The sequence below is a fragment of the Podarcis bocagei genome (genome assembly GCF_964188305.1).
Source record: "Podarcis bocagei genome assembly, chromosome: 6".
Classification (NCBI taxonomy): Eukaryota; Metazoa; Chordata; class Lepidosauria; order Squamata; family Lacertidae; genus Podarcis; species Podarcis bocagei.
This window is the reverse complement of record NC_138130.1, coordinates 54714841-54742287: the sequence shown is the minus strand read 5'-3', so window position 1 is coordinate 54742287 and position 27447 is coordinate 54714841. Positions and strand designations below refer to the sequence as shown.

Here is a 27447-nt window from a genome sequence, read left to right as displayed (position 1 = left end):
TAAATACAGTGGTACCTCTAGTTATGAACTTAATTCGTTCTGGAGGTTCGTTCTTAACCTGAAACTGTTCTTAACTAGAGGCGTGGGGCTTCTTGCTTCTGCTGTGCCGTCAGCACATGATTTCTGTTCTCATCCTGGGGCAGAGTTCTCAACTCGAGGTAACTCTTCCAGGTTAGCGGAGTTTGTAACCCGAGGTGTTTGTAACTTGAGGTACCACTGTACTTATAAACAATAGTGTGTTGCAAAATGTTAAAAGCTATATCAGAGTGAATAGCAGAATCACAGTATGCTCTAGTCTAGAGGCTGGCTGTTGAGAGGTACTACCTAGCTTCCCAATTTACACATCCCAGCAATGATAAAAGAGAAATATGTACAGAACTTGCTGGGAGTTTGCTTAATGTGTTAGTAAATTAACATCCCTCCCACACATCTCAACGTAGCCCTCCAGGAAATTTTTTTTGATAAGGGCTCTTAATAGTTGGTTTAACCCTTATATTCTTAGTATATACTTTGTAGAAAATATTGAGGGGAAAATAGATATTGGAAAGTTAAATATAATAACAATGGATTCTGAAAAACAAGGCAAACAAGAAGGCATGTTCGTTGGTTAAGAAATGACTGTGGTAGCTTAGTGATGGGAAAAATGAGAGAAAATGACAGAAAAATTAAATTCTCCATTTTCTATCTTTGATACTGATGGCATGAAAAATATTTTTGAACTAAATAGGTGGAAATAGTAAAACATAGACCAAACATTAGGAAAGCCTATTTGCAAGAGTGGTACAGGATACTTGGCAAGATTTCAGAATTTATATAGCTGCTGTACTGCTAAAGCTTGGGTGGCTTACAGGAAGTTAAAGCAAATATAAAATTATATTAAAATAGCTGTAACATACAGTAGAGTAAGATTCATTCATACCATAAAATACATTTAAAAGATCTAAAAGGCCCAAACAGATTATATAGCATCAAAAAGAATGCAGGAATAGTGACTGGCCAAGTTCTTCAGAGAGGGAATTAAGAGGCAGAGTGCCTTGATTGAGGGGACACTAAATTTGGTCACCACCTACCTTCTAATGACTAGGACCAGTAACCTAATGCCAAGCCAGATCAATTGTAGGAGGAGGAGATTCTTTAGATTCTCTGTTCCCAAGTTGTTTAGTACTTCAAAGGTTAAAACCAACACTTGACATTGTCCCATGAAAAGACTGAGAGCTGGTGTCTGGCTGTCTGAGAATTGGAAGTTCCATGCACCTAATTCAGTTAGGAAACCTGTTCCTGTATTTTGCATATAGTTCCAAAGTGGTTCTCAAAAGCAGCTCCTTGAACAATACATTGAAGTACTTTAAATAAGCTGTCAACAGAGCATTGATAACAGCATTTTTTCATTGAACATTTTTCACAAAACAGGTTAATATACAGTATTGGTATAGAAAGGAGTACAGTGGTACCTCGGGTTACAGACGCTTCAGGTTACAGACTCCGCTAACCCAGAAAAAGTACCTCAGGTTAAGAACTTTGCCGGTGGCGGCACAGCGGCAGCGGGAGGCCCCATTAGCTAATTAAGTTCTTAACCCGAGGTACCACTGTAACTGAGATTCATACATGATTATTCTAAAGTAATGTATTGGAACTTGCAACACAATCTACACAGCCTTTTCTGTGGCTACCTTGCCCCTTCTTTGATGGCCTCCTCTTACATTATGTCAATACTTAACTTCTTAGGAAGTTATTTGAACTCTAGCAGCTTTGATGAACTCTGATTTTTTCCTATTTGACTCTTTGGAGTGTATTTAGTCTGTTTGAGAGTTTATTAAAAATGTATCAAATGAGGAAATTGAATTACATTCAAAAAATATATTTGTAGCTGCTAGTTTAGACTAGATGAGGTCAGTTGCCATTAGAGCTCACTGAAATGGTGAGAAAAGTTAGTCGTGACTAACAGGGCATGAGTTAAATGACAGTCTGGGTTCAACTGTCTGCTTTTAATTGAGATGTGTATTTGTGTGCAGCTTTTTTGACTTGTTTTTGACTGCTTATATCTTTTTACTGTTTTTTATTTGCTTTGAACTTTTTGGAAAATGGGATAGAACTTATTTTAACTTACATTTCTATGCATGTTTATTTGAAACTAAGTATTCAGTAAAGACAAGGATTGTGATCCTAGTCTCTAGGATTTATGTTTAGATTTATAGACTGAATTACTGCTGGAGGTGTCTAAATCTTGTGAGTTTGCATGTATAATGTATGTGCATAGTAGCATACACTGACATACACGTTACTGAAAGCCTATTTTTCCTCAGTTCCCGAAACTTAAGGAATAATAAAGGAGAATGCATGCTTATTGTTTCTCTGGTTTATAGCTAAGTATTACTTTTTAAATAATTCCAACTTCCAGATCTGGTAGTTCAAAAATTGTGTGATTAAAATACTGGTAGAAACATTACAGTACAGTCATACTTTGGGTTGAAGTAGCTTCGGGTTGAGCATTTTCGGGTTGCGCTCTCCGGCGACCCGGAAGTAACGGAACGTGTTACTTCTGGGTTTTGCCGCATGCGCAGATGCTCAAAATGACATCACGCACATGCACGGAAGCGGCGAATCGTGATCCGCTCCAGAACGGATCCTGTTTGCATCCAGGGGTACCACTCTATCTCAACACTTCTGTGTAACTAAAAGTGGGACTGTAGTTTCGTCTAGATATAAGGGAAAGCTGCCAGTGGCATGTGGAGGAAATACTTATTTCTAGCGAGGCAGGCAAAAAGATGGAAATGGTCTAACTTAAAGGCCTCTTTAATTCAAACCATAGAACCATTGGCATTTAGGCTCAAGCAGCTCACAAACCGTTCGAGCTTGTATGATTAGTACTTGTATGCTCTCACTTTGGCACTTTTACAGCAGTCATGTTTTCACACAGATGAGCTGTTTGAGAACAATTTCACCAGTGTATTAAGCCCAGAATCTTTGCTTCAGAGTTAACAGACAAAGTGTTGCTTAAAACTGCAGTTAAAGGAATTGATTGTTTTAGAGTCTCTCTTTAGTTGTACTCTAGTTGGACATTAGCTTTTTCCAGGTTTACTTGATAAATCTTCAAATGTCTGTTTTTTGCAAGCTTTTAAAGAAGTAATACTTTACTCAGAGCTATGTTTCATAGGAATCAATAGGGGATACCTGTAAGTAAATAAATGAAGCTCAGGGTTGGGATGCCAGTAAATAGATCTAGAAAACAGCTAATAATTGAGACTGTGGTCCAGGCCAGATGTGATAAAACAAGCTACATCGAATGAGCCACAATGTTAAGCCAAGGTTTGTTCTTGGTTTTCCAATCATAGCTTGTTTGAACAGAATATACTCTGATCCCTGGTTTTGATATATTGCTAAGCCAGATATATATTGCTTAGCTAGAAGGGAGTGGGCACAATCTTCATTTGTGGTGGACCATTAACATAATGTTTAGCATAATGTATAAATTTTGACATTGTGTTTTAAGTGTTATATTTCAATACTCTCTATAGCAACATGATCTATAACATAACATCATAATCTATAACATAATTTTATTGGTATAGTGCACAAAATTCACAATATGATGGTACTTTAAACCAAATAGTGCTTATATGTCCTAAACTCAATATTGGTAGACATGCAACATACCAAACATTTCTAACTTTGTTTATTAGCATTTAGCTACACATTTCTGTTTTTCCAGTAAAATTCTCTAAGCATACCTTGATTGTCTGCATATATATAAAGCTAATTATGAAATATTTATTAGATGTATATGGCTTCACTTCTATATTTTAGTACAAATATCTGTCTGACCTTTATCTGAGGATAAGTTCTTAAGACCTTGTTCTTGAGACAGCTTTCTAAAGGTGAATTGTGAGTCTGAGATGAATTTGGCAAGGTTCCTAAGACGTCATTAGACTTGTAACTGACCATTCCCATATACAAATTTTATGTCTGCAGCAGCTTCTGGTTAAGAATGTTAACCTTTTGCAATGCAACTGAATGGCAAAGGCTAATTATGAAAAGCTTAAAATAACTTAAAGCCTTCATGCTCAATTAGAAGTAGTAGTGACTACTGCTTGAATAGTAAAGTACCTTGGTATGTAGCTTCTGATCCTTGTTCTTTCTTTGACTTTGATAAAGTGAAAATAAATGAAGATTCTAGCTTCAAAATGGGAATGACAGCTATTATATTAGACTATCATAATTGCTATTATGCTGTTGATTCGCTCCTGTGAGTGGGAGCATCCCTGAGCATAGCATAACATTTTTTAATTTCAGATTTCTTTTAGACTTGGGTTGGATTCTAATTTCATTTTCCATGGATGAAAAGATTCCTTCGTCTATGTATGGCTTTTGAATCCAGTGGAGGGATCCTGCTGATGGAAGTGGAGACTATTTTTGCTAATCCCTGTTTCCCCTACACAGACCCCCTTCCACACACATCGTGTGGGTGGCCAGAATATACTGGCTTTCAGCTCTGCAGTCCGTAAGCAACCTTTACTTATCCTTCTCCACTAAATGCTTCTCTTGACATAAAAGCCAGCATCCTTGCACACCTTTTTGAATGTTTCATTAGTGTAAAAAATACGAAGAGCACATGTAAAATGTTTCAACATAAAAAATTCATAGTGCCCTATAAAGGCATCCATTTTGAGCAGATGCAAGTGTTATGTGAATATTGTATTTGATCTGGAAAAGACATTTAATGACCATTATGCACGGGGGTTCCATTCCCGGCCACTACGTCCATCAGCGGAGTGCATATAAGCATGCACTGTTCTGCCCCCATTCCACCCATTTAGTGACGTTTTTGGGTTACTTCCAGGTTTGACTGTGAGTCATTCAGACACACATTAATCAGTTGTTGACTATATGGCATATGTTGGCAGAAGGAAAAGCCTTGCATTGGGCAGACATAAATCAAAAGAAAATTCTCAAGAAAATTCCACTTACCATTCATCCTATATCTGAGGATAAGTTCTGCACTGTGGATTAGTGGCTTCCATGTCTAGGAATTGGGTATGAGAGTTGTTTTAGGCAGGATTATGCCCCCTCTGAAAGATCAGGTATTTAGTTTGAGGGGAGTATTCTTGGATTCCACCTATTGCTGGAAGCACAAGTTTCCAAATCCAGCTGGTTCTCCAACTAAGGCTCTTCCTAGAAAGGGGTAGCTTGGCCACTTTGCTTCATGCTATAGTAATTTTCTATATGGACTACTGCAGTTCATTCTACATGAGGCTGCCCTTGAAGATTGTTCAGAAGCTGCAGCTAGTACAATATGCAGCTGTGGGGATCTTATTGGGTCTCTTACCTAGAGACCATATTGCATCAGCCTAGAAGCATTTGCAGTGGCTGCCAATTAGCTGTCAAGTCCAATTCAAGGTTTTAGTTTTGACATATATATGGCTTTATCTGAGAGACTGTCACCCAATATTAACTGACCCAGGACTTGAGATCTGCTCTTTCGGCTTGTCAGTAGTGCCATCAGCAAGGGCTCTTAAGGAAGCAAGCCACCTCATCTGTAGCACTCCCCTCAGAAATTTGGCTGGCACCAACTTCGCTTGGTTTTAGGTACTAATTGAAAATGTGTTTTTGTGGGGGGTTTTTTGGTTAGGCTCCTGATGGATAAATACTTGGTCCACAGAATATAGTGACTATATGGTTTTAATGGGTTTTAAGAGCAGAATATAAATTATAAACATTCAATTTGAAGAGATTGCAAGGAGCATTGCATCTTATTTAAGGCTGAATTGCGGTTGCTTTTAAAAACATATTTTGTTACATATGTAAAGGAGAACTGGTAATCATAATGAATATTTAAACTACTGTGATACTGTTGTTTGAAAATCTGTAGCTGTGTAATCAGATCAGTAGCTGTATAATAAATCAAACCAATGTAGTGATAGTGCTGAATATTTAAACTATACATTGTTATATTGGCTAGTTTGTGTTAGCAAGCTTGCGTTTAGATTTGTTTTATTTAAAATTGTACCCCGCTTTTTAAGAAACTTCCTCCACAGAGCAGTTATTATCTCATATATATAATTCTACTTATTCTGACAATAAAACATTCAAAATTCAGTACAACTAATCAATATATCAGCAGAAAAGTAGAGTGCAAAAATTGAATAGAAAACAATGCAAATAATAAAAAACAGCATTAAGACTAACAAGGATTAAAAACTGCAGACATCAACATATTTTCAGAGTGTATGGTTCAAGAGCTGAAGGTTATAAAGGAGGAAGAATTCAGCTGTCTGCTTTCTAAATGCTTTTCATATGCGTAAGGCTGAATAGATGCTGTGTAATCTGACTTTCAGCCTAGCATGTCAACAATCTTTAAAATGTAAAGCTTCTTTTAATTGTATTCAGTTTCATGTTCCCTAAAATATAACTTATATGGGCAAACTAAAGAAATGAATTCTTGATGGTAAATGTTCTGTATTTTGCTGTAATTAAATAAAAGCACTTCCCAACCCTGCAAATGCATGTAATCTTAGTTGGGTTGTCTGAAGTTTAAAGGAGATCAGGTGACCATTCCTACACATCTGTAACATCTGATATCTCTAATTAAAATATCCACAAAGAGGAGGCAAACAGCTTATGTCTCATTTACAAGATAAATCAGTTTAAGAAGGCAAGCATATTTTTGCTGAAAATAGGAGTATCTATCTTAAGGCAATTATTTGTGCTAAGTGTACAGTATGGAAGAATTAGACACTTGCTCGGAATGAACTACAGTTTAATTGTAGTGTTCAGCTCCCTTTATTTCAGCAGACATGGGCTTTCTTGGTAGTAAATACCCCATATAGACCATGTAATTAATACCCTATGTAGGTAGCTAATGCATTTTTTCACATTTATATTTTTAAAATGCAGTGTCTGTATACATAGGATATAAAATACATAGTCTATATAGAATATATATTATGAAGAAAGCTGGTAATATTAATTACGTTTGAATGATATTTCACAAATTACTAAAGATCACCACAGAATTTGATTATAAACTGGTTATAAAAGAACTATATTCTGGCTGCTTTAATCTTTTTGGTGTCTGAATTTATTTCACATGTAAAACATAGAATTTGGGTTAATAATATTTGAAAGTAAAGTTGTGCTGGAAACCAATTTGGACCAGATGAAGTATATCTCTAGATAATGGTTTTCAGTAATTGAATTAAAGCTTCATTTATATGGCACTTTTGTGGCTTCTGAAGGTAGAATTAGACCTTATGAATGATGCAAAAACTTTAGCCTTGTTCTACATTTGCTCCTATAGCGTCTAGCTGTAAAGAGTGATAATGTGTGTGGTTTCCCTGCTCTGTTTTATTGATTGGAAGGATGGGGAATGTTGAAAGATTCAACATAGATAAAAGAAAATGCTTCTTCATTCAGCATACATTTAACTTTGGAACTTGCTCCCACATGAGGCCACCAACCTAGATGGCTTTAAAAGATAAGGCAAATTCATGGAGGAGAGGGCTGTTGCTGGATACTAAGAGAACAGGATGGTGGACTAGGTAGGCCTTTGACCTGATCCAGTAGGCTGTTCTTATATTTTGCCTTAACCACAATATGTAGCTAATGTTTGCTCCTGGCTCCTTAAAGCTTGGTTCTGTTCACCATATTCTGTGCGTTTAGATTTGATGAGCTTTGCTTCGCATGCATATGTAGTGTTTCACCTCTGGGCAGGAGCTACTTTGGCTGGAGGGCTTGTACACCTCTCTTCTGACACGGCCAGGAGAGAAAGGGTGTTTTTACTTTTGAGGTGTGCTTGGTTTGAGTTATAAATAAGGGCTCATTTGCGTGTTTCATTGTATTGGAGTTTCTGAACCATCTTCAGAGGCAGCCCCACAGGGTTGCAGTAATCTAACCTAGAGATTACCAGAGCATATACAACAGGAGTTAGGCTGTCCCTGTCTTCCAGATAGGGGCACAGAAATACTTTTTGCTTACTGTATTGCTTACTGTAGGAATGGCAGAGCTAGTGCTTTCCCTGCGCTGTTCTACCATCTGGATCTTGTGTGTTGGTTTATAAATGATCCACAGTTCAGCTGACCCATCGTTTTAAGCTGCTGAAGACTCATGCTTAGTTGTTAGAAGCACATGTGATGGCTCTGTGCCTGAAACAGCTTAGAAGCTATTGGTTTGCTGAAGAATTGTGTTTCATTAAGCAGACTTCCCTTTGGATTTATGCAAGGGTAATTAAACTAATGAACTACTTGCTTATGCTGTTAATTTGCAAATCAAGGCTTTGCTTGAAAAATTGCTATAGAATCTAAAAACAAATTATTGTTCTAAAATTAAATGTTGCTAAATGTTTTATTCCCAAGTTAAATGCAAGAAGTACACAGTTGCATGCACACACAACTTTCTGAAAAGTAAACATTTTGGCTACTTCAATTAGAGTCTTGCCGTACGTATGAGACCTGTGCAGTTGTACTGTAAAGGTAAAGGGACCCCTGACCGTTAAGTCCAGTCGCGGACAACTCGGGGGTTGCTGCGCTCATTTTGCTTCACTGGCCAAGAGAGCTGGCGTTTGTCCGCAGACAGCTTCCAGGTCATGTGGCCAGTATGACCAAGCCACTTCTGGCGAACTAGAGCAGCGCACGGAAACGCCGTTTACCTTCCCGCCACAGTGGAACCTATTTATCTACTTGCACTTTGGCGTGCTTTCGAACTGTTATCTTGGCAGGAGCAGGGACTGAGCAATGGGAGCTCACCCCATCGCGGGGATTCGAACCGCCGACCTTCTGATCGGCAAGCCCTAGGCTCTGTGGTTTAGACCACAACACCACCTGCGTCCCATTACTGTGAATTTACTTCTAATATTCCTAATAAAATGCAGAAAGTTCATCTTCAGCACCAAGATGGTATCTTATGTGGATAAAGGTATTTATTTAACATTTTATATATTTAAGGTTTTTATATATCATTTAATCATTAACATTTCTAAGCAATGTACATAAAATTATATCCCAATTCCTTACAAAGAATAAGAACAGTCAAAATTCATCTCAGTCCTGAGCACTTCCTTTAAACATCTAGTGAAATAACAAAGTCTTTGCATGTGCCAGCAGTTCAGCAAAGAGGATGTCTGGCTAATCTCATTCTGGTTAGAGTTCCACAATAATGAATGCATTTTATTTTTTTTAACTGAATGCATAGATTCTAGTAGTTACAAGCTGTGCATTTGAGCCATGGAGGACCACCAATGAAGACTCTCCCAAGAATCATGAACTTGGCCTGGTAACTTTAGGCAGCCAGTTCAAGCTTTTAAGCACCAGTGTTACATGCTGTCAGTAGCCTGTTCCCATGATCCTCAGGGTCCCTTCCAACTCTACAATTTTATGATTCTGTGATCAGCAGTTTAGCCACAATATTCTACACCAGCTGGAACTTCCAGATCAGGCGTGTTGGTAGTCCCACATAAAGTGCATTGCAGTAAACAAGCCTTGAGGTTACCAATGTAAGAATTGCTTTGGCCAAAAATGGTTGGAGCAGCAGCCATACCTGCTAAAATGCACTCTTAAACACTGAGGCTGCTAGTGTTACTTGGCAACAAATTTAATTTCTATTTACACCTTGATTCTTGTACTGTGTCTAATCCAGGAAGTCTGGATTACAGCTAGTTGTGCAGTGAACATGGTATACAATCTTTCATAATTTATTACTCACCCTTCTGCTAATATTTACTCATGCCTCAACCTTGAATCATCTGCAGAAGTGAGATAATCTTTTTGGTCCCACAAGTGTGTTCACTATTTAAAAGTGCATTGCTTTTTAAAAATCTCAGTTTTGACTGTGGTAAAACTGCCAAATTTTCTTAATATAGTGTAGCAATTGAGAATTCCTCTTTTATCTGCTGTCGTTACTCAATATGGTGCCAGAGTTAGGTTTCAGAGTTGCAAAAAAAAAAAAAAGTATCACTGATTTTTACACAGCTTGGAATGTCAGTATGGATTTCCTAGTGCTTCTTTTCTAGGGGGGAAAAGTGCTGGTACTTAAAAGATGGAAGTGGGGGCACAGGCAAGGGGAGGGGGCAGTGTATGAGGGAGGGACATAGCCTGATGCAAAGTTTGGGTGGTGGAGGCGAGTTACCTGCTTGATGCTTCCTTGCCCACCCACCTACCAGGGTGCCTGTCATCCAGATGAAGAGGTCTCCCCCGCAGGAGCACCATCACCACCAATGCTTACCTTCTGGCAGCTGCTTTGGTGAGGGAAGCGTCTTTCCTGCCAGTGGGGCTCCTCCCCTGTTCTGCACTCTTGCTTTCTCTCTTTCCTGCGTCTGTCCCCAAGCTGCCATGCAAGGAAAAAGAGGGAGGGCGCAGGATTAGCAGCTTTGTCAGTGTGTGTGTGTGTGCATTGCCTGCAGGCTATGGGAGGAGGAGGACACTTTCCTGAGTCCTTCCTGTGTTCTTCTCTGGGGCGGCGGCGGCACGGAAGCCTCTGACTTGCCCAGGCTGCATCTGAGCCTTCATTTTATTGTAGCTGCAAGGAGAAGCCCCAAGTTCACTCACTGCCACCACTTTGTGTGGTGCCTGGGAGAGTGAGTCTGATGTGGCCATCTTGTATATGAGTGCCATTCTAAGGTGGGAGCTGATCTATTTGGTGGAGCATTGAACTGCCATTGTATAGCTCCTCCTTGGTCTGACCAGAAGAAGATTCACGAAATGGATTGAAATCCATGTGTCTCGGAGTTCAGTTGGGATCACACCAGCACACATATACACAAAGAGTGTTGCTCTCATGGACTTATTTCAGAACTGTTTGGCTTTGAGATACTGAGTTGTGCATGTTGTTATTTTGGCACTGTATGTATTATTTAAGATTTCATGTAATAGACAGTATGGAAATGCTCTACATTATTAACTGTTTTTGTGAACTACATACAGAGTTGTCTAGTTTGTGATTTATGTCTCTGTGTTCCTTGGGTGTGACATTTATGCACAACTCTCTGAAGGTCCTGTCACAGCATTTCGATTTGGTTGATGTCTGGACTTTGACTGGGCCATTGCAATACCTTGATTCTCCCCCCACCCCCAGCCATTCTGTTGTAGATTTGTTGGTGTACTTGGGATTGTTGTCCTGTTGCACAACCCAATTTCAATCAAGCTTCAGCTGTCAGGCAGATGGCCTCACATTTGACTGTAGTATACTTTGATATACACAAGAATTCATGGTCAACTCAATGACTGCAAGGTTCCCAGGTCCTGTGGCTGCAAAACAAGCCCAAATTATCACCCCTCCACCACCATGCTTGCTAGTTGGTATGAGGTGTTTGTGCTGATATGCTATGTTTGGTTTTTGCCAAATGTAGTTCTGTGCATTATGTCCAAACATCTCCACTTTGGTCTTGTCTGTCCAAAGGACATTGTTCTAGAAGTCTTATGGTTGTTAAGATGCAACTTTGCAAACCTAAACCATGCTGCCATGTTCTTTTTAGAGAGAAGAGGGTTTCTCCTGGCAACCCTTTCAAACAACCATATTTGTTCTGTCTTTTTCTAATTTTACTGTCTTGAACTTTAACATTTAACATGCCAACTGAGTCCTGTACAGCCTGAGATGTAACTCTTGGGCTTTTTGCAATTTCTTTGACCGTTGCAGAGCTTGACCTTGGGGTGAATTTGCTGGGACGTCCACTCCTGGGAAAATTGACAACTGTCTTGAATCTTTTTCACTTTTGAATAATCTTTCTCACTCTAAAGTGATTGACTTAAAATTGGTGGTGATGGCCTTATAAACCTTCCCAGTTGTATGGGCAGCATTGCTGATGTCTTTCGTCCTTAGCGTTGTGTTAAAACACACCTGAATGCTCCAGACCAGCAAACTGCTAAAACTTTGGATTTTATAGAGGTGGGCACACTTGCTGATGATCAATTAAGCAAGGGCATTTGATTACCAGCACCAGTCTACTACTTATCCTCTTAATTTCTATGGAAGCAGTAACCGTATACTTAGATTTTCACACATGGCTTCTTCATTTTGGCTTTGTTTTTGTTAAATAAATCATGACACAGTGTAACAAGTCATCTTGCTAAGGAACAGATGGTTGTTATTACTGTATTTTTCTGTGTATAAAACATGTATAAGATGACCCCTAATTTTTTGAACCCCAAATAAAGAAATCAGTATTTTTTGTGGAGGTCACCCAAAGAGGGAAGTTAGCCAAAGTTGTTGACATTTGGGGGCAAGATCACCCTTGAGTTGTTTACCTTTTTTAAAAACTTTAGAAAGGGAGGGGGATAGACAAGAACACCCCAGTTCTAGAGGTGAAAACAAATCCCTACGCAGACTATCTTGCCTATAATCTCCCCACACCAATAAACCTATTCCATTTTCAGCACTTGGACCAATATGGTCATCATTGAAGGATCCAAGGGAGTTTATACCAGTCAAATCTACATCTGAAGGCAAGATTAAGGTTTATCATGCTGTTATCTCTGTGTTTCATTGCCCTCTTGATGAGCATACTAGTTTTATGCACCCAGAAGTTCATGAATGGTTTATATACCACCCTGTACCCAGAGGTCTCATTACAGTTGTCACAACATTCTCCATACAATTAGCATTCAGTCTTGCAGTTGGATGAAAGCCCCATAGAAACGTCCTGCTGTAGGTCAGTCCAGGCCTGGACATCTTGCCAAGTACTGGTTGTCATTATGTACTTTCTTGCTCGCTCTTGCTAGGCTGATTTATTCTTGCTGTTGAGCTCTGTCTTGTTTGCTCATTTGAGTAAACTTCATGCAGACTCCCAAATAAAACTCACTGACCCAGCTACCAGCCTTGGGATCTCACCCAGGTGGACTGCTGACCAGAACTCATGATGACTGTGTTCTTTTGTACCGGTTCTTTTGTGATTTGTAAAGCACCATGCACACTGATGCTGTATAAAATAAGAATATTAGCATTCCAAATAAGTAGCCCCTCATAGGATGATGCTTGGTTTTTCCCCTCTTTGATGTATTTCTAACACCCTCATTTTTGCTTAAGATTCTTCTAAGCTACAAAGCAAAGTTAGCACTGTGACAATGTTAGTAACAACCCTAATTGAAAAAAATCTGTCCCTTTGCCAGACCTTATGAGAACTCCATGGTGTGTGGCTTTTATTTCTCAATTACCGGTATATTGCATGAAACTTCCTTAATCAACTGAATCAAAATGATTTATATGTATTTAAGACTGGAAATTACACTCAGAATGTAATTTCTTCAAATCTTTAATCTTTTCACTTTAACTACTTAAAGTGAAAGAAAAACATACTTTTCTTTTAAGCAAATGGGTGTGGTTCTAAGTTTCTGTTGTACGTACTTCTATGGTAGTAATTTGGTAATCTCTGTGTAATTTACTATGCATTCTAATTTATTGTTGGAATGGGGTCTATCTTGTTCAATCTTTTTCCTTAGGGATACAATGATCAGCAATCATGGGGGCATCTAATGTGGCTAGCATATTTTAACATATTGAGCTATGCAGAGTCTATAAAAGATTGGGAGAAGATTTTGCTTTACTTCAAGGAGCATTTGGGAGAGAGAGTGAGTGCCATTCATTTCTTGGAGTATGGTACTTAATCATTTTATGTTGGTGAGAGTTTGAAGGGCTTCCTTACCTGGAGTCAACAGACTCTGTTGACAATGAAACCTGGGCAGCTCCTTTCCCATGTTCTGCTGTTGTGCAAGGTAAGGAGCAGAGGCAGGAGTGGAAACTGCCCAGAGTGGTTGGGGCAAGGAATCAAATGGGTGGAGTACAAGAAATAAATTTGTAGTAGTAGTAGTAGTAGTAGTAGTAGTATTACTCCTCCTCCTCCTCCTCCTCCTCCTCCTCCTCTTCATATTCCGTTTAGTCTGAAAGTTTAAGAAAGGTTTTATGCTTTCAAACCATAGGTGACAACTTTTATGAGCCGGGCTATGGAATCTGGTCCTCCAGATGTTGTTGGGCTGTTGTACCCATCATCTGTGCCCATTAGTTACGCTTACTTAGCTTATGGTAGTTGAAGTCTGAATATTAGGAGGGCAGTGGGTTCCCTATCCTTGTTTTACAACAGATTTTGGCTGCTGTAGAACGGTGAATCTTGAGTGTTAACATAATAAATGGCTATTAGGTCTACATTTTTGAGTCATGTGTTTTCCAAAGCTTGCTATTGTGTGTGTTAGGAGGTTACCTGGCCTTTTGTCCTAAGTGATTCACCAATTCCCTCAAACCTCTTGAGACTTGGTTGAATACAACCCTATGTATTTCATTAAAGTTATTCTCAGAGTAGCTGCATTAAAATTAATGGACCTCAGTTAGTCATGTCCATTACTTTCAACGAGCCTGTTCCCAGTAGAACTAACATTGAATGCAACCCACATACTTTATTTTACTGAAGGGTGATGTCTTTCTCAAATGGGTTGCCTCTGGATAGATATGGGATGTACATATTCTTAGTGTTATTTGGGTGGATATAAGATTTTAGGGAAAACAAAGAGCTATTAGCATTCTTCATGTTATAATTGCTAAACATCATATATAATTCCACTGGAGTTTTCTGGGAAACAGTGAAATATGGCTAAAAGATATTTAGTATTTTAGAAAGTGACTGCAAAATTATTGTAGTCATAGCAGGCATGCACATATTGTAGAGCATAATTGCTGAATATCATAGTAAGAAAAACTTGTATCTCATTTTTCCCCCAGGCTATGGATAAAATAGATTTCACTATATTTGCTGTTTCTCTGTCTTAATAATGTGATACTCTAGAACTTGGTGATCCAAATTCAATCTTTAGTATACGGACAGGGGTCTATATTGATTATAATACACACAGAAAGGGAAATTCTCCAGAGCTGTAGGCAGAGGTAATGAGTGAGGTTTCTGAACTGGTAACTGGCAGAGGGGCCAGTGGAGGACAGAGGCAGGGTAGCAATAGGGTAAAAATAAAAGGCCATTTTAAGGATGCAGCTAAGTGCAGATGGCTGAGTATTTGATGGCCAGGAACAACTAGGTTCTGAAATAAGGAGCAATGTTGTAACTGGGAGCAGGAAGAAAGCTGAATATTGTATTTCTTTAATATTTTATGCTTGCTGCCCTGGGCATATTTCATAGCATTTGGAAACCGTTTTTGTCTTGATTATATTTACATGACTACTGCATTTATAAAGAATTTCTCGTTTTCTGTATATCAGTAAATTATATGATAGTAAGCAAATACCTCTGAAGAAATACCTGTATACCTGCTTGTCTTAATGTGCCACTCTTTACTCCCCAGGCATCTATTAGCAAGTTAAAGGTGATTGAACCATGGCTCAGTTTCCAACACCTTTTGCTGGTAAGTATTAGGACGACCCCCCCCCCCAATGCTTCTTGTTCATGCTTGCTTTCCAGCTTCATGAGGAAAATATAGTTGGGCTTGAACACACTAATAAACTTAGTGTGTAGTTGCAGTTGTTGAAAAAAATCACCCTACTGCTTATATGTGTTGAGTGTTGTTGGGTGGCTGTTGAAAGTGGGGGAGGCTGATGCAGGGCATGGCTGAAGGTAAAGGCAGCAAGAGGTTGTTGCTCAAATATAACCTGTGCCCAGGGGTCTGATAAGATTGTGTATTACGATTTAGGTGGGGATTTATGCCTAAAATTAGTTGGGGGCCCACCTGCTGATCCTAATCTTCTACCTTTGCTGGAGATTCACACATTTTGACTGGCCTTGGTAGCCAGTTACTTTTTCCAATAGTTAGATGGAGAGAAGGCTTTTTGCTTCTGGTTCAACAGAGGCTACAGTAAGTGTCTATTTGTTTTGTACCTGCTGCTGACTAGAGGGATGTTACAGGGTAGAGGATGTGTGCATTGTAACAACTTCTTCCCACCAACCCATACAGTGATGCTTCATCTTAGCATAAGATACATCCTGATGCCATTTTAAATGACTAAACCACTATCTTCTTGTAATACAAGAATCTTTTTACTGTTTTGATCACCAGAATGATATTTATGGTTGCCAATGGGTTCTGGCAACTGTATTCATAGATTCTAGATCTTCAGCAGCAAGCTGTAGCTGTGTTGCTAGCAGCCTGTGTTACCAGCTTGCTGTATGCACAGCAAGGATATATGCTTATTGGTCTCCTCTATAACAGTTGCTGAGCTTTCCTTCCTTCAGCATCCCATGAGGCAATGGGAGTTGTTTCAGCCACTGTGGTGGAGGGCTTTTTTTTTGCAAGTCTAGCAGTGTTTAGATTCTTCATAGCACATTGAGAAAATAGCTGATGCTGTCATTATTTGTAAAGCCTATTTTTCCTGACAATATCTCAATCTCTTGCTTGTGAATTAGGCAACCTGGACATCTGGGCCGTAACTGTGGAAGAGAGAGCTAAACATGATCAACAGTTCCACAGTTTGAAACCAATATCTGGATTTATCACTGGTAATGCCATAGCTGTCATGTGTAATTTCCATTGCGATAATATGCACCATCATGCAATTTAAGGTTTTCCTTGGGCTGCCCCAGATCAAGCATCCAAGAGGCAACTTAGCAATGCTACTTGTTCTCTAAGACTGCAAGGAGAAGCAAAGGAAGTACCAGTACTTTAAAAATATATGTTTGTAAATGTATTGCCAAATTGAAGTTAGGAAAAATACAAAACTCATTGCTGTGCGATTTCTGTGATTCTGATCATATGTATAGTTAGCTCATAGGTTGTCTCCTATTTTTCATACTGGAATCTAAGTTCTAGAATAATTATAATATTATTAAATAAAAAAGAAGCAGACTCTCTTGTGCATGGGGGGAAATGTCTTTGATTCTTGTCTGTCAAATTTGCCTCTTGCATGGTTCTCCATAAGCGGCAGAAAGGAGGAGCAGATGTAGTATGAAAGTGAGGCAGTTTGCTAATATAAAAATGATGGTTGGTGCCTCCAAACATTTGGTTCTGCAAGATCCACCACAACTTCCCTTGGCCCTATCAGCCACTGTTTCTTCTATTTGCTGCACCCCAGCTTACTAGTCACAGTAGTAAAATTCAGAGGTAGTGTACCTCTTAATTCTGTATACAGGGATAAACCAAAGAGGAATAATGTTGTCTTCATGTTGTGCTTGAGGGTCATCTAGTCCAACCCTCTGCAATTCAGGAATCTCAACTAAAGCATCCATGACAAATGGCCATCCAATCTCTGCTTAAAAACTCCTAGTGAAGGAGAGTCTGCCACTATCCGAGGAAGTCTGTGTCATTGTTGAACAGTTCTTAACCATCAGGGAGTTTTTCTTTATGTTTAGTCTGAATCTCCTTTCTTGTATGCATTCATAATTTTATACACTTTTACTATATTTCCTCTTTACTCACATCCCCCTCCCAAGCTAAATAACCCCAAATGGTTTAATCTTTCCTTATAGGTAAGTCGCTCAAGCCCCCTTGATCATTTTGATTGCCTTTTACTAGAAGGAATGGAGGTTTGGATCAGACTTACAGAGTGACCATAGCTGGTTAAATCTTATCGCCCAAAATGTAACAAGTTGGCAGTTTTGCCTCATTTCTGTGCTGCTGTGTCTTCTAGCCACACATTTTTGAATGAAAAGAACATTAACGCATATCCAAGTTTTATGAGAAATCGTCATTCATATGTTTTAAGAACAGTTTCTGTGGAGAAAGTGTTTGCTTTCTCACTTTCACAAGGCACATAATTCTAATAAAGGAAGAGTTGCTGCAGTGGAGAGAGAGCAGGAACCATATGTTTCCCTTTTATCTAAGCTGATGTTAATGCAATGTGAATTTCCTGGTAACTAAAGTGAGGATGTTTCAGTTTGTAGTAATGTGCAGTTCAGAATTTGTTCACGTCCCCTTTAACACATTTCAGTATAGTATCTCAGTATTCGTTTAATAAAATGTAGTCTTTGGTGGCTGTAATGTGGATTTTTAAAAACTAGTGTAGCATTGTAGCTAAGGGGCTTACTTGTGGACTTGGAAGTGCCCAGTTCAAATCACACCCTCTTTATTTGTTTATAATTTTTGTATCTCAGAGGAGTTCACATAAATAAAGATGAGATATAGGCCTGTCCTTCAACCTTACAAACTAAAAACACAAAGCATGCAAGGGAAGGGAAGTAGAGGTAAAAGAATATTGGTTTGACATTGCCAGGAATAAAGAGCTATAATCAGACAACTACATCCAGTTGAGCCACAGTGTTCTTCCCTTGCTGTTGGTTTTGCTTGGACAACAGAGGTGCTGCTGATAATCCAGCCATTGTTCCTCTTGTTAAGGCTGAGGCCAGAGAGTTCTTCCCTTCAGTCCTGCAATCCCAGGGCAATTGGTAGTTGGAACCAAGTTTTCTTTCTGGCACAGAGGAGGTAAGCAGGCACCATACAGCTGCTCTTTCTCTGACTGATGGGTGCGGCCAGACTGAACTTGACATAGGGTTCTTTCTGAGGGTAGAGGCTCCTTCAAGGCAAAAGGGAGTAGATTGCTCAATGGTGTAATCTCCCCTGTCTCCAGTTTATATAATACTGATCTACCATACATGCTTGGTAAAAGGCAGGGGCTTCTATTAGCCCCAGCCAGAATAACCCTGGGTCAAGGATGATTGGAGTCAATCAAGCGACAGAGGTCTACAAGTTCCCCATCCCTGGTGTGAGGATAACTGGCAATATACTGAACACCCTAAAAGTGCAACTTAAAAATTTTATTTATTGTACATTGGTTCTCTTATCATTCTTAAAGACATTCCATTTGAAATACTTCCTCCTTTCTGACAGGTGATCAAGCCAGAAACTTTTTTTTCCAGTCTGGGTTACCTCAACCAGTTTTAGCACAGATATGGTAAGTGTAAATTTCAGGAGTTCATTTCAGACAAAAATTGCACAAGCAGTATATTAACTTTCTACAGTTACATTTCATCTATTTTATTCAAAGTGCACTTTTCAAGACAAGGACTTTTGTCAAAATGGCTCTCATTGAGGCCTTTGTGAAACCATTTTTTTAACACTCCAAAGAACTAATAGAAATGAAGAAATGAAATAAGTGGTAAACATGAATACAGCAGTTGAGAAACTGCATGCTGATATCTTTGTGTAGGCAGCCTTAAATTAACCACCTGAAATACTTGCTGAATAAGTAGAAGCATGATTCTAAAATTAGAAGCTGAAAGAAATTCTATATATGGGAGTTTTTTATTGTCTAGAGAAGAGCAACAAGTCACCTAAAGCATAAGCTCTGACCTGCAAACTGCCTTTATTTACTGAATTTTAGGATTTTCAATGCCTTTTAAATATGCATATCTGTTGAAGCCTTAATAAATTTCTGTCTTGGCACATAACTTATTTGCTAAGGACTGCTATGTCACAAAGTCTCCTTGTTTTAAATCAAAGGTACTGCAAACAAATTTTACAGCCATGGTGATGTGAAAGGTGGTTGTGCTTTAAGATGGAATAAACAATATATACTTACATTTGTACAGACTTGTAGAATGTATGTTGATATTCTTAAATTCTTGTAAAATGTGTAGAACTAACAAACAGTATAGCATCTATTGCTTGAATACTTCTTTTACTGGCCTCTTACAGTATTTGTCGTTGGCAAGCCAATAATCCATTAAGAAGTGTCTTATGTAGGCTTTCAAATCAAACTGTAATGGTTCTGAAGACAGTAACTGCATTTAAGTAGGTATAATCTGGATTACTGGATTTTTGCTTTACTAGGATAACTGTACTCCCTGAAAACCACTTGTTGGGTGTATCCTTCCCTCTGATGAGCATTCATAATTCACAAAAGTTCCACATACTTTCAGTAGTGCTGTTTGAGACCAAGCAGGTTATATTTTCCTGAGTAGCTAATGAATTGATAACATAAACTTCAAATGAAAGCAAAGGTTTTATTTAATCATAGTAAACAAGGTGGTAATTTATGGCACTTGCAGTTTGAAATGAGACACGTCTCTCAATGTGCTACATTTCAAACATTGAAAATGGTAGATACAAGACATCACTAGAGCAGAGTTCATAAAGTAATAAATATGTTACTGGATTTATTGCCATAGATTGCTGAGGTTTTCCACGACCATTTCTCTAGACTGTGGCTATGATCTGTCTTTGTGAAAATGTTACCTGGGAAGGAGCAAAAAATGCTGATAGTAGCATGAAGAAGCATAGCCAGAAATTAGGCCATTTGCTCTGAGCCCATTCACTCGTTACATTCCAGAGACACAGCTCAACCCAGTATGTGTATTGGCCTTTTCTACGCTCATCCTCTTCACCACCAGGAAAGTAGTGGGTATCACTTGATCTGTACCGTGTCTTGTTTTAACTTGGCATCTCTTTGACATCTCTGTCTGTCCTTGGAGACAAGGGGGGCCTCAATTAGGGGTTTCCAAGTAGTTTTCTGAGCACTCTTTGCATTGATGGAAGACCATTTACATTATAACTCAATTACACACAGGTCTTACTATCCAAACATAACAAGTCCCCAGGAAATTTATTGTTAGATGAGTGTTCACATAATGAGCTGATTTCAATTATTTCCTATGGAAACATTTCTTTTTTCCCAAATAAATTTTTATTAGTTTTCTAATATTACCCCAATATTACCCCAGTTGTACAATTTATACAAATACAAATAAATTCCTAATACATTCTAATTATCCTATGGAAACATTTCCAATCCATGATTTGTCCAATCTCCCTCCCTCCCTGGTTTCCACCCCAAACTGCTGCAGCCAACTAGCAGAATACAAAGGAAAAGCAGTTCCCAGTCCAATCTTTCCTGCTCTGATTTCTCACATCTCCCCCTTCCCTTTCTCCATGGTTTCTGCCCAAAATGGCTGCCACCAACCTGCAAACAGAAAGAAGTAAGGAAATGGGCATTTTGGATAACAAGTGCTCCAATAGCAGGACCTGTGTGTAGTTGTAAAATGGTGATAGAAGTACATCTTAAATATTAAGTAGAGAACTAGAAAATTAGGGTAGATAGTGAAACCAAGGAAAGGAAAGCGTTTTGAGATACAACACTCCAGTAAAACTGATTAAACTCAGCGGAACTCACTTCTAAGTAAATGCACATGAAGCTGAGTCAAAGCATTGGTCCATTTTGTTCAGTATTATTCTCGAGTGGACACTAGGACACCACAAAGTGGTTTGTAATCCTTCAGTCACTTAATCGGGAAATAATGTCATCACTTCAAGGGAATCTCTGAGTCATCCCCTTCCTTGGTGTGACAGTTCGTTTTTCCTGCCTCACTTGAAGCAGACCTGTTTTCGCTGATGCTCTTCTGGTCTTTTGTTCTGGTTCATTGTGCGATCTTTGTTCTGGTTTAGGGTTGTGAGCTTTGTCACTGGGTGTGCAAGTGATTCTGTGTTGAGGATTTTGGTTACATTTTCCTCTCCGTGTCCCCACCTTCAAGGTTTTTTCTTTATTCAAGGTATATTCTGTTTAAGGTATTTTCCCTGAAAGTCTGTGTCTTGCTGCATTTTTTAGTCTCTGTGTGAGATTCACCTACAACTATGTAACTGATTTGTTTCCTTGCTGATTATACAGTTGCTTTTAACACTTTATTGCACTGTTGTTAGCTGAGGAGGGCAGGGCTTTTGAAACTGGGAACTTTTGCGTTCAAAGCATTATGCTTTGGCTCCTCCCCTAGAGTAAGCATGTTGTTTTTGAAAAGGAAAAAGGTTGAGTAGTGTTATATTAATACAAACATGATGGGTATCATAATAGCACTCTAGGTTTAGGGCGGGCTTCCTCAACTTCGGCCCTCCATATGTTTTTGGCCTACAACCCCCATGGTCCCTAGCTAGCAGGACCCAGTGGTCAGGGATAATGGGAATTGTAGTCTCAAAACATCTGGAGGGCAGAGGTTGAGGAAGCCTGGTTTAGGGTCAGACTTTGAAGTGTCGTTATACTCAAGTCAAAATGACGTCAGTCTTTCATCTTGAAACATATGAAAACTGGAGGGAGGGAAGACAAACAAATCACTAAATGGCAGTATTACACTATTCCTGTTGTAACCATGATCTTACAATTTCTGTGAAATCTAATACCACCTTCATTTGTGGAAAAACTAAATATTTTTAACATCAGATCATTTCCTGGACTTTGTATTTCCATCTCTCCTTTTGCAGCCGCAATACTCTAGAGTCACTGACATCTAGTTCACCTTTGACTGAGGAAGTTCTCAGTCTAGAAGGTGATAAAACAGGCTTCCTTGAGGTTGTTTACTATGTTAAACATTCAAGCTGGATTTGATTAGTTGGGCTGATTATTTTATACTTGTGTTTTCTGTTAGGCAATAGTACTGTTTGCATAGTCTTAAATAGTTGTTTTCTCTGCAAGGCATTAATTTATGGAATTGGTAGGAAATACAGATGAAGTAAAAACATTACACCTAAATAATATGAGGAATAATAACTTTATGGACAACTTGAGACTAACATCAAAAGAAAATAATCTGATACTGAATTTTCCCTCCCTCCTTCCTCTTTGATGTTTGGGCATGTATACCTGCGTCACAACATAATGTTTTTGTCCACCACTGCTCAGCGTTACTGACTGCTGATGGTGGACATAAGGAAACATAAAAAGGCAATAATGTCATCATAAGGGTAAATGTACAGGAGAGAAATCTACATATGGATGCTGCCTTTGATGTTAGTGCCAGGTCACAGAACATGTATGTTTCATCCTGAACTGCAGCTCAGCACTTTTTCTTTGTAGTAATATGATCTGTACAATATAGCAGAATTGCATCATTTTGTACAGGTAGCATATAACAATATTATTATTTAATGTATTGATTTGCAAAATTGTTTTTTTATAGCATAAATGTAGTGTAGATTCAAATTCAAATTTATTTATTTATTTTACATCTTTTGGAAGGGTGTGCAAGTCATGAATTACCTTTATTTGTATGTAGGGCTCTGGCAGATATGAACAATGATGGGAGAATGGACCAGCTGGAGTTTTCTATCGCTATGAAACTTATCAAACTAAAACTTCAAGGTTATCAGCTTCCTTCTGCATTGCCTCCTATTATGATACAGCCTCCCATTGCCATTTCTACTGCACCAGGATTTGGTAAGGGCAGACTTCATTTATGTTTATGTGGTATCTTACTTGCCTTTCTCTCCCCCTCCCCCCCCCCCATTTCTTGATGCGCTAGTCAACTCTCAAAAGTCATTGCAAAAGTCAAAGTAATATCAAGTGCAACATTGATCAGAAATACTAGAAGAGGAAACACTACTAATTTTGCTATTTGATTGCATTCAGCAGTCCAAGGAATTGGATTTTGTTTTGTTTTGTTTTTTAGTTTCCTGCCTTTTTTCCTTATAGTGTACAATAGTTACACCAATAAACTAGTTTTTTGGCCTAATTCAGTTTACTTCATACTTAACCACCACTCTGCAAGCAGTTCTTCCAGCATATTAGTTTATTCTCACTGTTAAGATCTTCACATTTTAACCTTTTAAGAATATTTATTTTCAGTCTAATACAGAGTAAACCCAATTTCTATAGGAGATTCTGAGGTGGTTTTGATAGCATTGCATTTGATTTGATAGAACTGAGTGCCCTCATGGAGTCCGCTTAGCTCCCTGGTGTACTCCAGGGCTTAGGGCAAGGAAATAAGCTGGGTATTGCATGCATGAATCTTGAGTCCTGCACTCCACTCTGCTCCCCTGGTGCAACAGCAAGAAAGAGACTGGCAGACCTTGCTTTGTTTTCAATGAAAAGCAGTTACATTCTTGCATACAAACCCAAACAATGGTTTAGACCTAACTTTGAATGATTATGAAGTTGTCTTGTTTCAATATCTCCAAATTAAGTTATTGTTACTGTCAAACATACTAATAAGCAGAAGCTAGTTGAAAATGGAAGTGAAAGTTTCCAACCTCTTCCTAGTAGCCATGTTGGTAGAAGACACAAAAGAGGTAGTTGGCAAACCCAAGGCCATTCAACTTGTAAATGATGGTAACTATGAAAATCTCTCTCTTCTAGGTATTGGGGGCCTACCCAGTATGCCTCCTCTTACGGCTGTTGCTCCAGTGCCAATGGCGTCTATTCCAGTAGTGGGAATGTCTCCACCTTTAGTATCTTCTGTTCCTACAGCAGCTGTGCCCCCCCTTGCTAATGGAGCACCAGCTGTTATACAACCTCTACCTGCTTTTGGTCATCCTGGTAAGCTGTGTTACTTGCAGTATCATTCTAGTGTTCTTTCTCTCTCCTTTAGTATTATTTTATCTTTTGACTCTCTTTTTTATTTTTGCCTTTTCTTGCTTATAATTTTTATTGTTTTTAAAAAGGTGCTTTTGTTGTAAGCTGTCTTAGTGCCTATTTTAAAACAAAAGGCAGCATGCTAACCTAAAAATCAATTCCTGAAGTTGACAGCTTGTCCTTTACTTATCAAAATATATTATGTACAGTGGTGCCTTGCAAGAGGGAAAAACTCGCTAGACGAAAGGGTTTTTCAGTTTTGCGTTGCTTCACTAGACAAATTTCCCTATGGGCTTGCTTCGCAAGACGAAAACGTCTTACACTTTTTTTTTAAAGCCGCTTGAAGAGGCGCAGTTGCGACGGACCGTGCTTCGCAAGACGAAAAACATCGCAAGACGAAAAGACTCGCGGAACGAATTGTTTTCGTCTTGTGAGGCACCACTGTATCAATAACTGGTTGTCTGTACTTTAATTGCCCTGACCTGAAAACATAATTGTTCTATTTCAGCCACATTGCCAAAGAGTTCTTCCTTCAGTAGATCTGGTGCAGGGTCTCAGTTAAATGCAAAACTGCAAAAGGCACAATCATTTGATGTACCTGGGTAAGTATGACTGTTTTCTTTTTCTTTGTAATGCACTTTGGCAGCATTGTTACAGGTGACATTTCTGCAGCTACTCAGACACAATGTTCCCATTCAGTTTAAGGGGGTTGGTTGTAAATGAGTGGTTTCAGAGATGTATTCATAGTTTAAAATTAAGCAGATGCTCTGTCATGTTTGATTGTGATGGAATGATAATGGGATAACTGTCTCTGTTTTATAACTCCAGTGCATCTCCAGCAGCAGAATGGGCTGTTCCTCAGTCATCAAGACTGAAATATAGGCAGCTTTTCAATAGCCATGATAAAACAATGAGTGGACACTTAACAGGTATTCTTTCATTTTTAATTTTAAAAATATGTGGACTCTGCTAAATGTGTTAGAGATTGTGTAGTGCAGGGGTTAAGAGGCAGGTCCATCAATGTCTCTTTGCCATGATACTAAGATGAAATTTCCAGATTCAGAGGCAACCAGTTGCTGGAGGAACAAACAGCCGTGGAAGGCTTTTATGCTCTGCTGTGAGTCAACATCTAGTTGGCCACTGCTGGATATAGGGTACTGTACCAGATGGGCCCTTGATCTGATTCAGAGTCCCCAATCTTCCATTTTATGAAAATCTTGATGTTGAGCTTATCTGCATAGATTATTTTTTTCTAAATTTTGTTTTGTTTCTTAATCTCAATGAGAAGCAAGCTTTCTCACTTCCTATTACACTCAAAATATGAATAATTTTTACCTTATGAGTTACTATAATATTATATACATATACACTCTAAGTTTTCTAAAGTAACCAACACATAAAAATATACATACACCTGTGCATATAACTGTATAAAAATGTGCATGTATTAATATACTTAAAAAATTACGCTACAGATATAGTTTCTTTCTTTGGAGATCACTCGTGGCTGAGTAAGATTGTCTTCCATGAACATGGTCTTTAACGATGTGTCCGTAAGTGACTGTGGAGGCCAATTCTGGATTCACATGACCTTTCACAGTGGGGACATAGGTTTCCAGGTGGGAGTTGATCACAGTGAGGATTTGCCAGACATGCCTTCATCTTAGCTCGTTCCTCCCTTTTGTCCTGAGTTTGTGCTTCTTCAAAGTGCAGAAATAGTACATCATGGAGCTTGACTCATTTATACTATTTATGTGTATAATATACGTAATTTTTTATAGCATACAATGAGTCAGGCTTTTAAAAAACACAGCAGACAATATATGAGCAGCTCAGACATAAGCAGATGCTTGATACAAGACGTATCAATCTCAGTATGGTCAGAGCTGCCAAATTCCACGTATAAATCCTACTCTCAGCTATCTAGGTTGATTTAGGCAAGCTGGTATTTGTGCAGCTTCTCTCCCATGAGCGGGCGCCCATGCAGTTTCCAGCATCTGCGCAGACGTGATTTCCGGCGCTGCGAAAGTGAGTCCCCACGCTGTGTTGCGCTGGTTTAGCGCAGCGCGCGGGGACTCACAGAGCGGGCGGCTCAGTTCAGGGGCAGCTCATGGGCTGGTAAAACTACCCCCGTGAGCCGCTTGTTGCCTGTGGGCCTTAGGTTGCCGACCCCTATGGCCCTGTCCCCAGGAAGTCACTAGGTTGGTCATTCACCTGCTCGCTGAGTTCAGACTTCCCTTGACATACCTGTTGCTACTACATATATGGGTGGAGGCAGACTTCCCCTAGAATCCACCCAGGCCAGAGCACAGATAATTAAAACAAAAAACAAATATTTAAGGAAGGTAAAATCCAGAAAAAGTAATCATTTTTACAGGATACTTTGAGTTCTATTATGCTGTTCTAACATAAATCTCTTTAATGATGGTGCTATCATATGCTTTCATTATCTCTCTCACCACATTCCCTCTTTCCTTTTGTATCTTCAGCCACTATTCTTTTCAACTGTGATTTTTTGACTGTCATTCTACTTGTTACTCACTTGAACTCCACCCAGCATTCTGTCCCACTGCCCTGCTGTCCAACATTCACTCTTCTGTCACAAATCCCTACGCAGTTTGGGTCCTGATTATCTAGAGAACAGCTTATCTTGTGTATGTGCCATCTTCACTCTTGGCAGCATTTTGATTCAGGCCCTGCTCTGAATTCCTACAAAGAGGCCAGGTTTGCCTCCACTGCCTCTTCTGCAGTGTTTTACTTTTTAGTTAGTTAGTTTGAAAATAACTGCTTTCTTCTCTAGCCTTTGTATTGTTATTGTGGTACTGTATTTTAATGTTGTGCAGTTCTACTTTGGATCCCGAATTCCTTGCGAGTCGAATGTTTTGGCCCCTGAATGTCGCAAACCTGGAAATGATTGTTCTGGTTTGCAAAGGTTCTTTGGAACCCGAATGTCCGACGCAGCTTCTGATTGGCTGCAGAAGCTTCCTGCAGCCAATCGGAAGCTGACCTTGGTTTCCAAACGTTTTGGAAATCGAACGGACCTCCGTAATGGAATCTGTTCAACTTTCGAGGTACCACTGTATTGGTTTATTTAGATTGTATTATGGGTGTTTATGTTTGTAGTTTGTGGACAGTATTTGAAATTAATAAGAAACAGAGTATATAACTATGTAAATAAATCTGAGGACATTGTTGGGTTGGTGTGGTAACTGGCTATGACTTAGGGTTGCTTCATGAGGACCACCAAATGTGCAGCTTCCCCACAGTAAA

At 39.0% G+C, this 27447-nt stretch overlaps 1 protein-coding gene across 3 annotated transcripts in view; it reads left to right on the top strand.

Annotated features, from left to right (window-relative positions):
• ITSN1 (intersectin 1) overlaps nucleotides 1–27447 on the top strand; it is an 87833-nt gene that overhangs the window by 1775 nt on the left and 58611 nt on the right. For all 3 annotated transcript variants that reach the window (XM_081198744.1, XM_081198743.1, XM_081198745.1), the window contains exons 2-8: nucleotides 15264–15323; nucleotides 16319–16411; nucleotides 18735–18798; nucleotides 22883–23043; nucleotides 23962–24141; nucleotides 24686–24779; nucleotides 25006–25106. In XM_081198744.1, the coding sequence (XP_081054870.1) occupies nucleotides 15296–15323; nucleotides 16319–16411; nucleotides 18735–18798; nucleotides 22883–23043; nucleotides 23962–24141; nucleotides 24686–24779; nucleotides 25006–25106 (721 nt within the window). In that variant the 5' untranslated portion in view covers nucleotides 15264–15295. The remainder of the gene's footprint in view (nucleotides 1–15263; nucleotides 15324–16318; nucleotides 16412–18734; nucleotides 18799–22882; nucleotides 23044–23961; nucleotides 24142–24685; nucleotides 24780–25005; nucleotides 25107–27447) is intronic.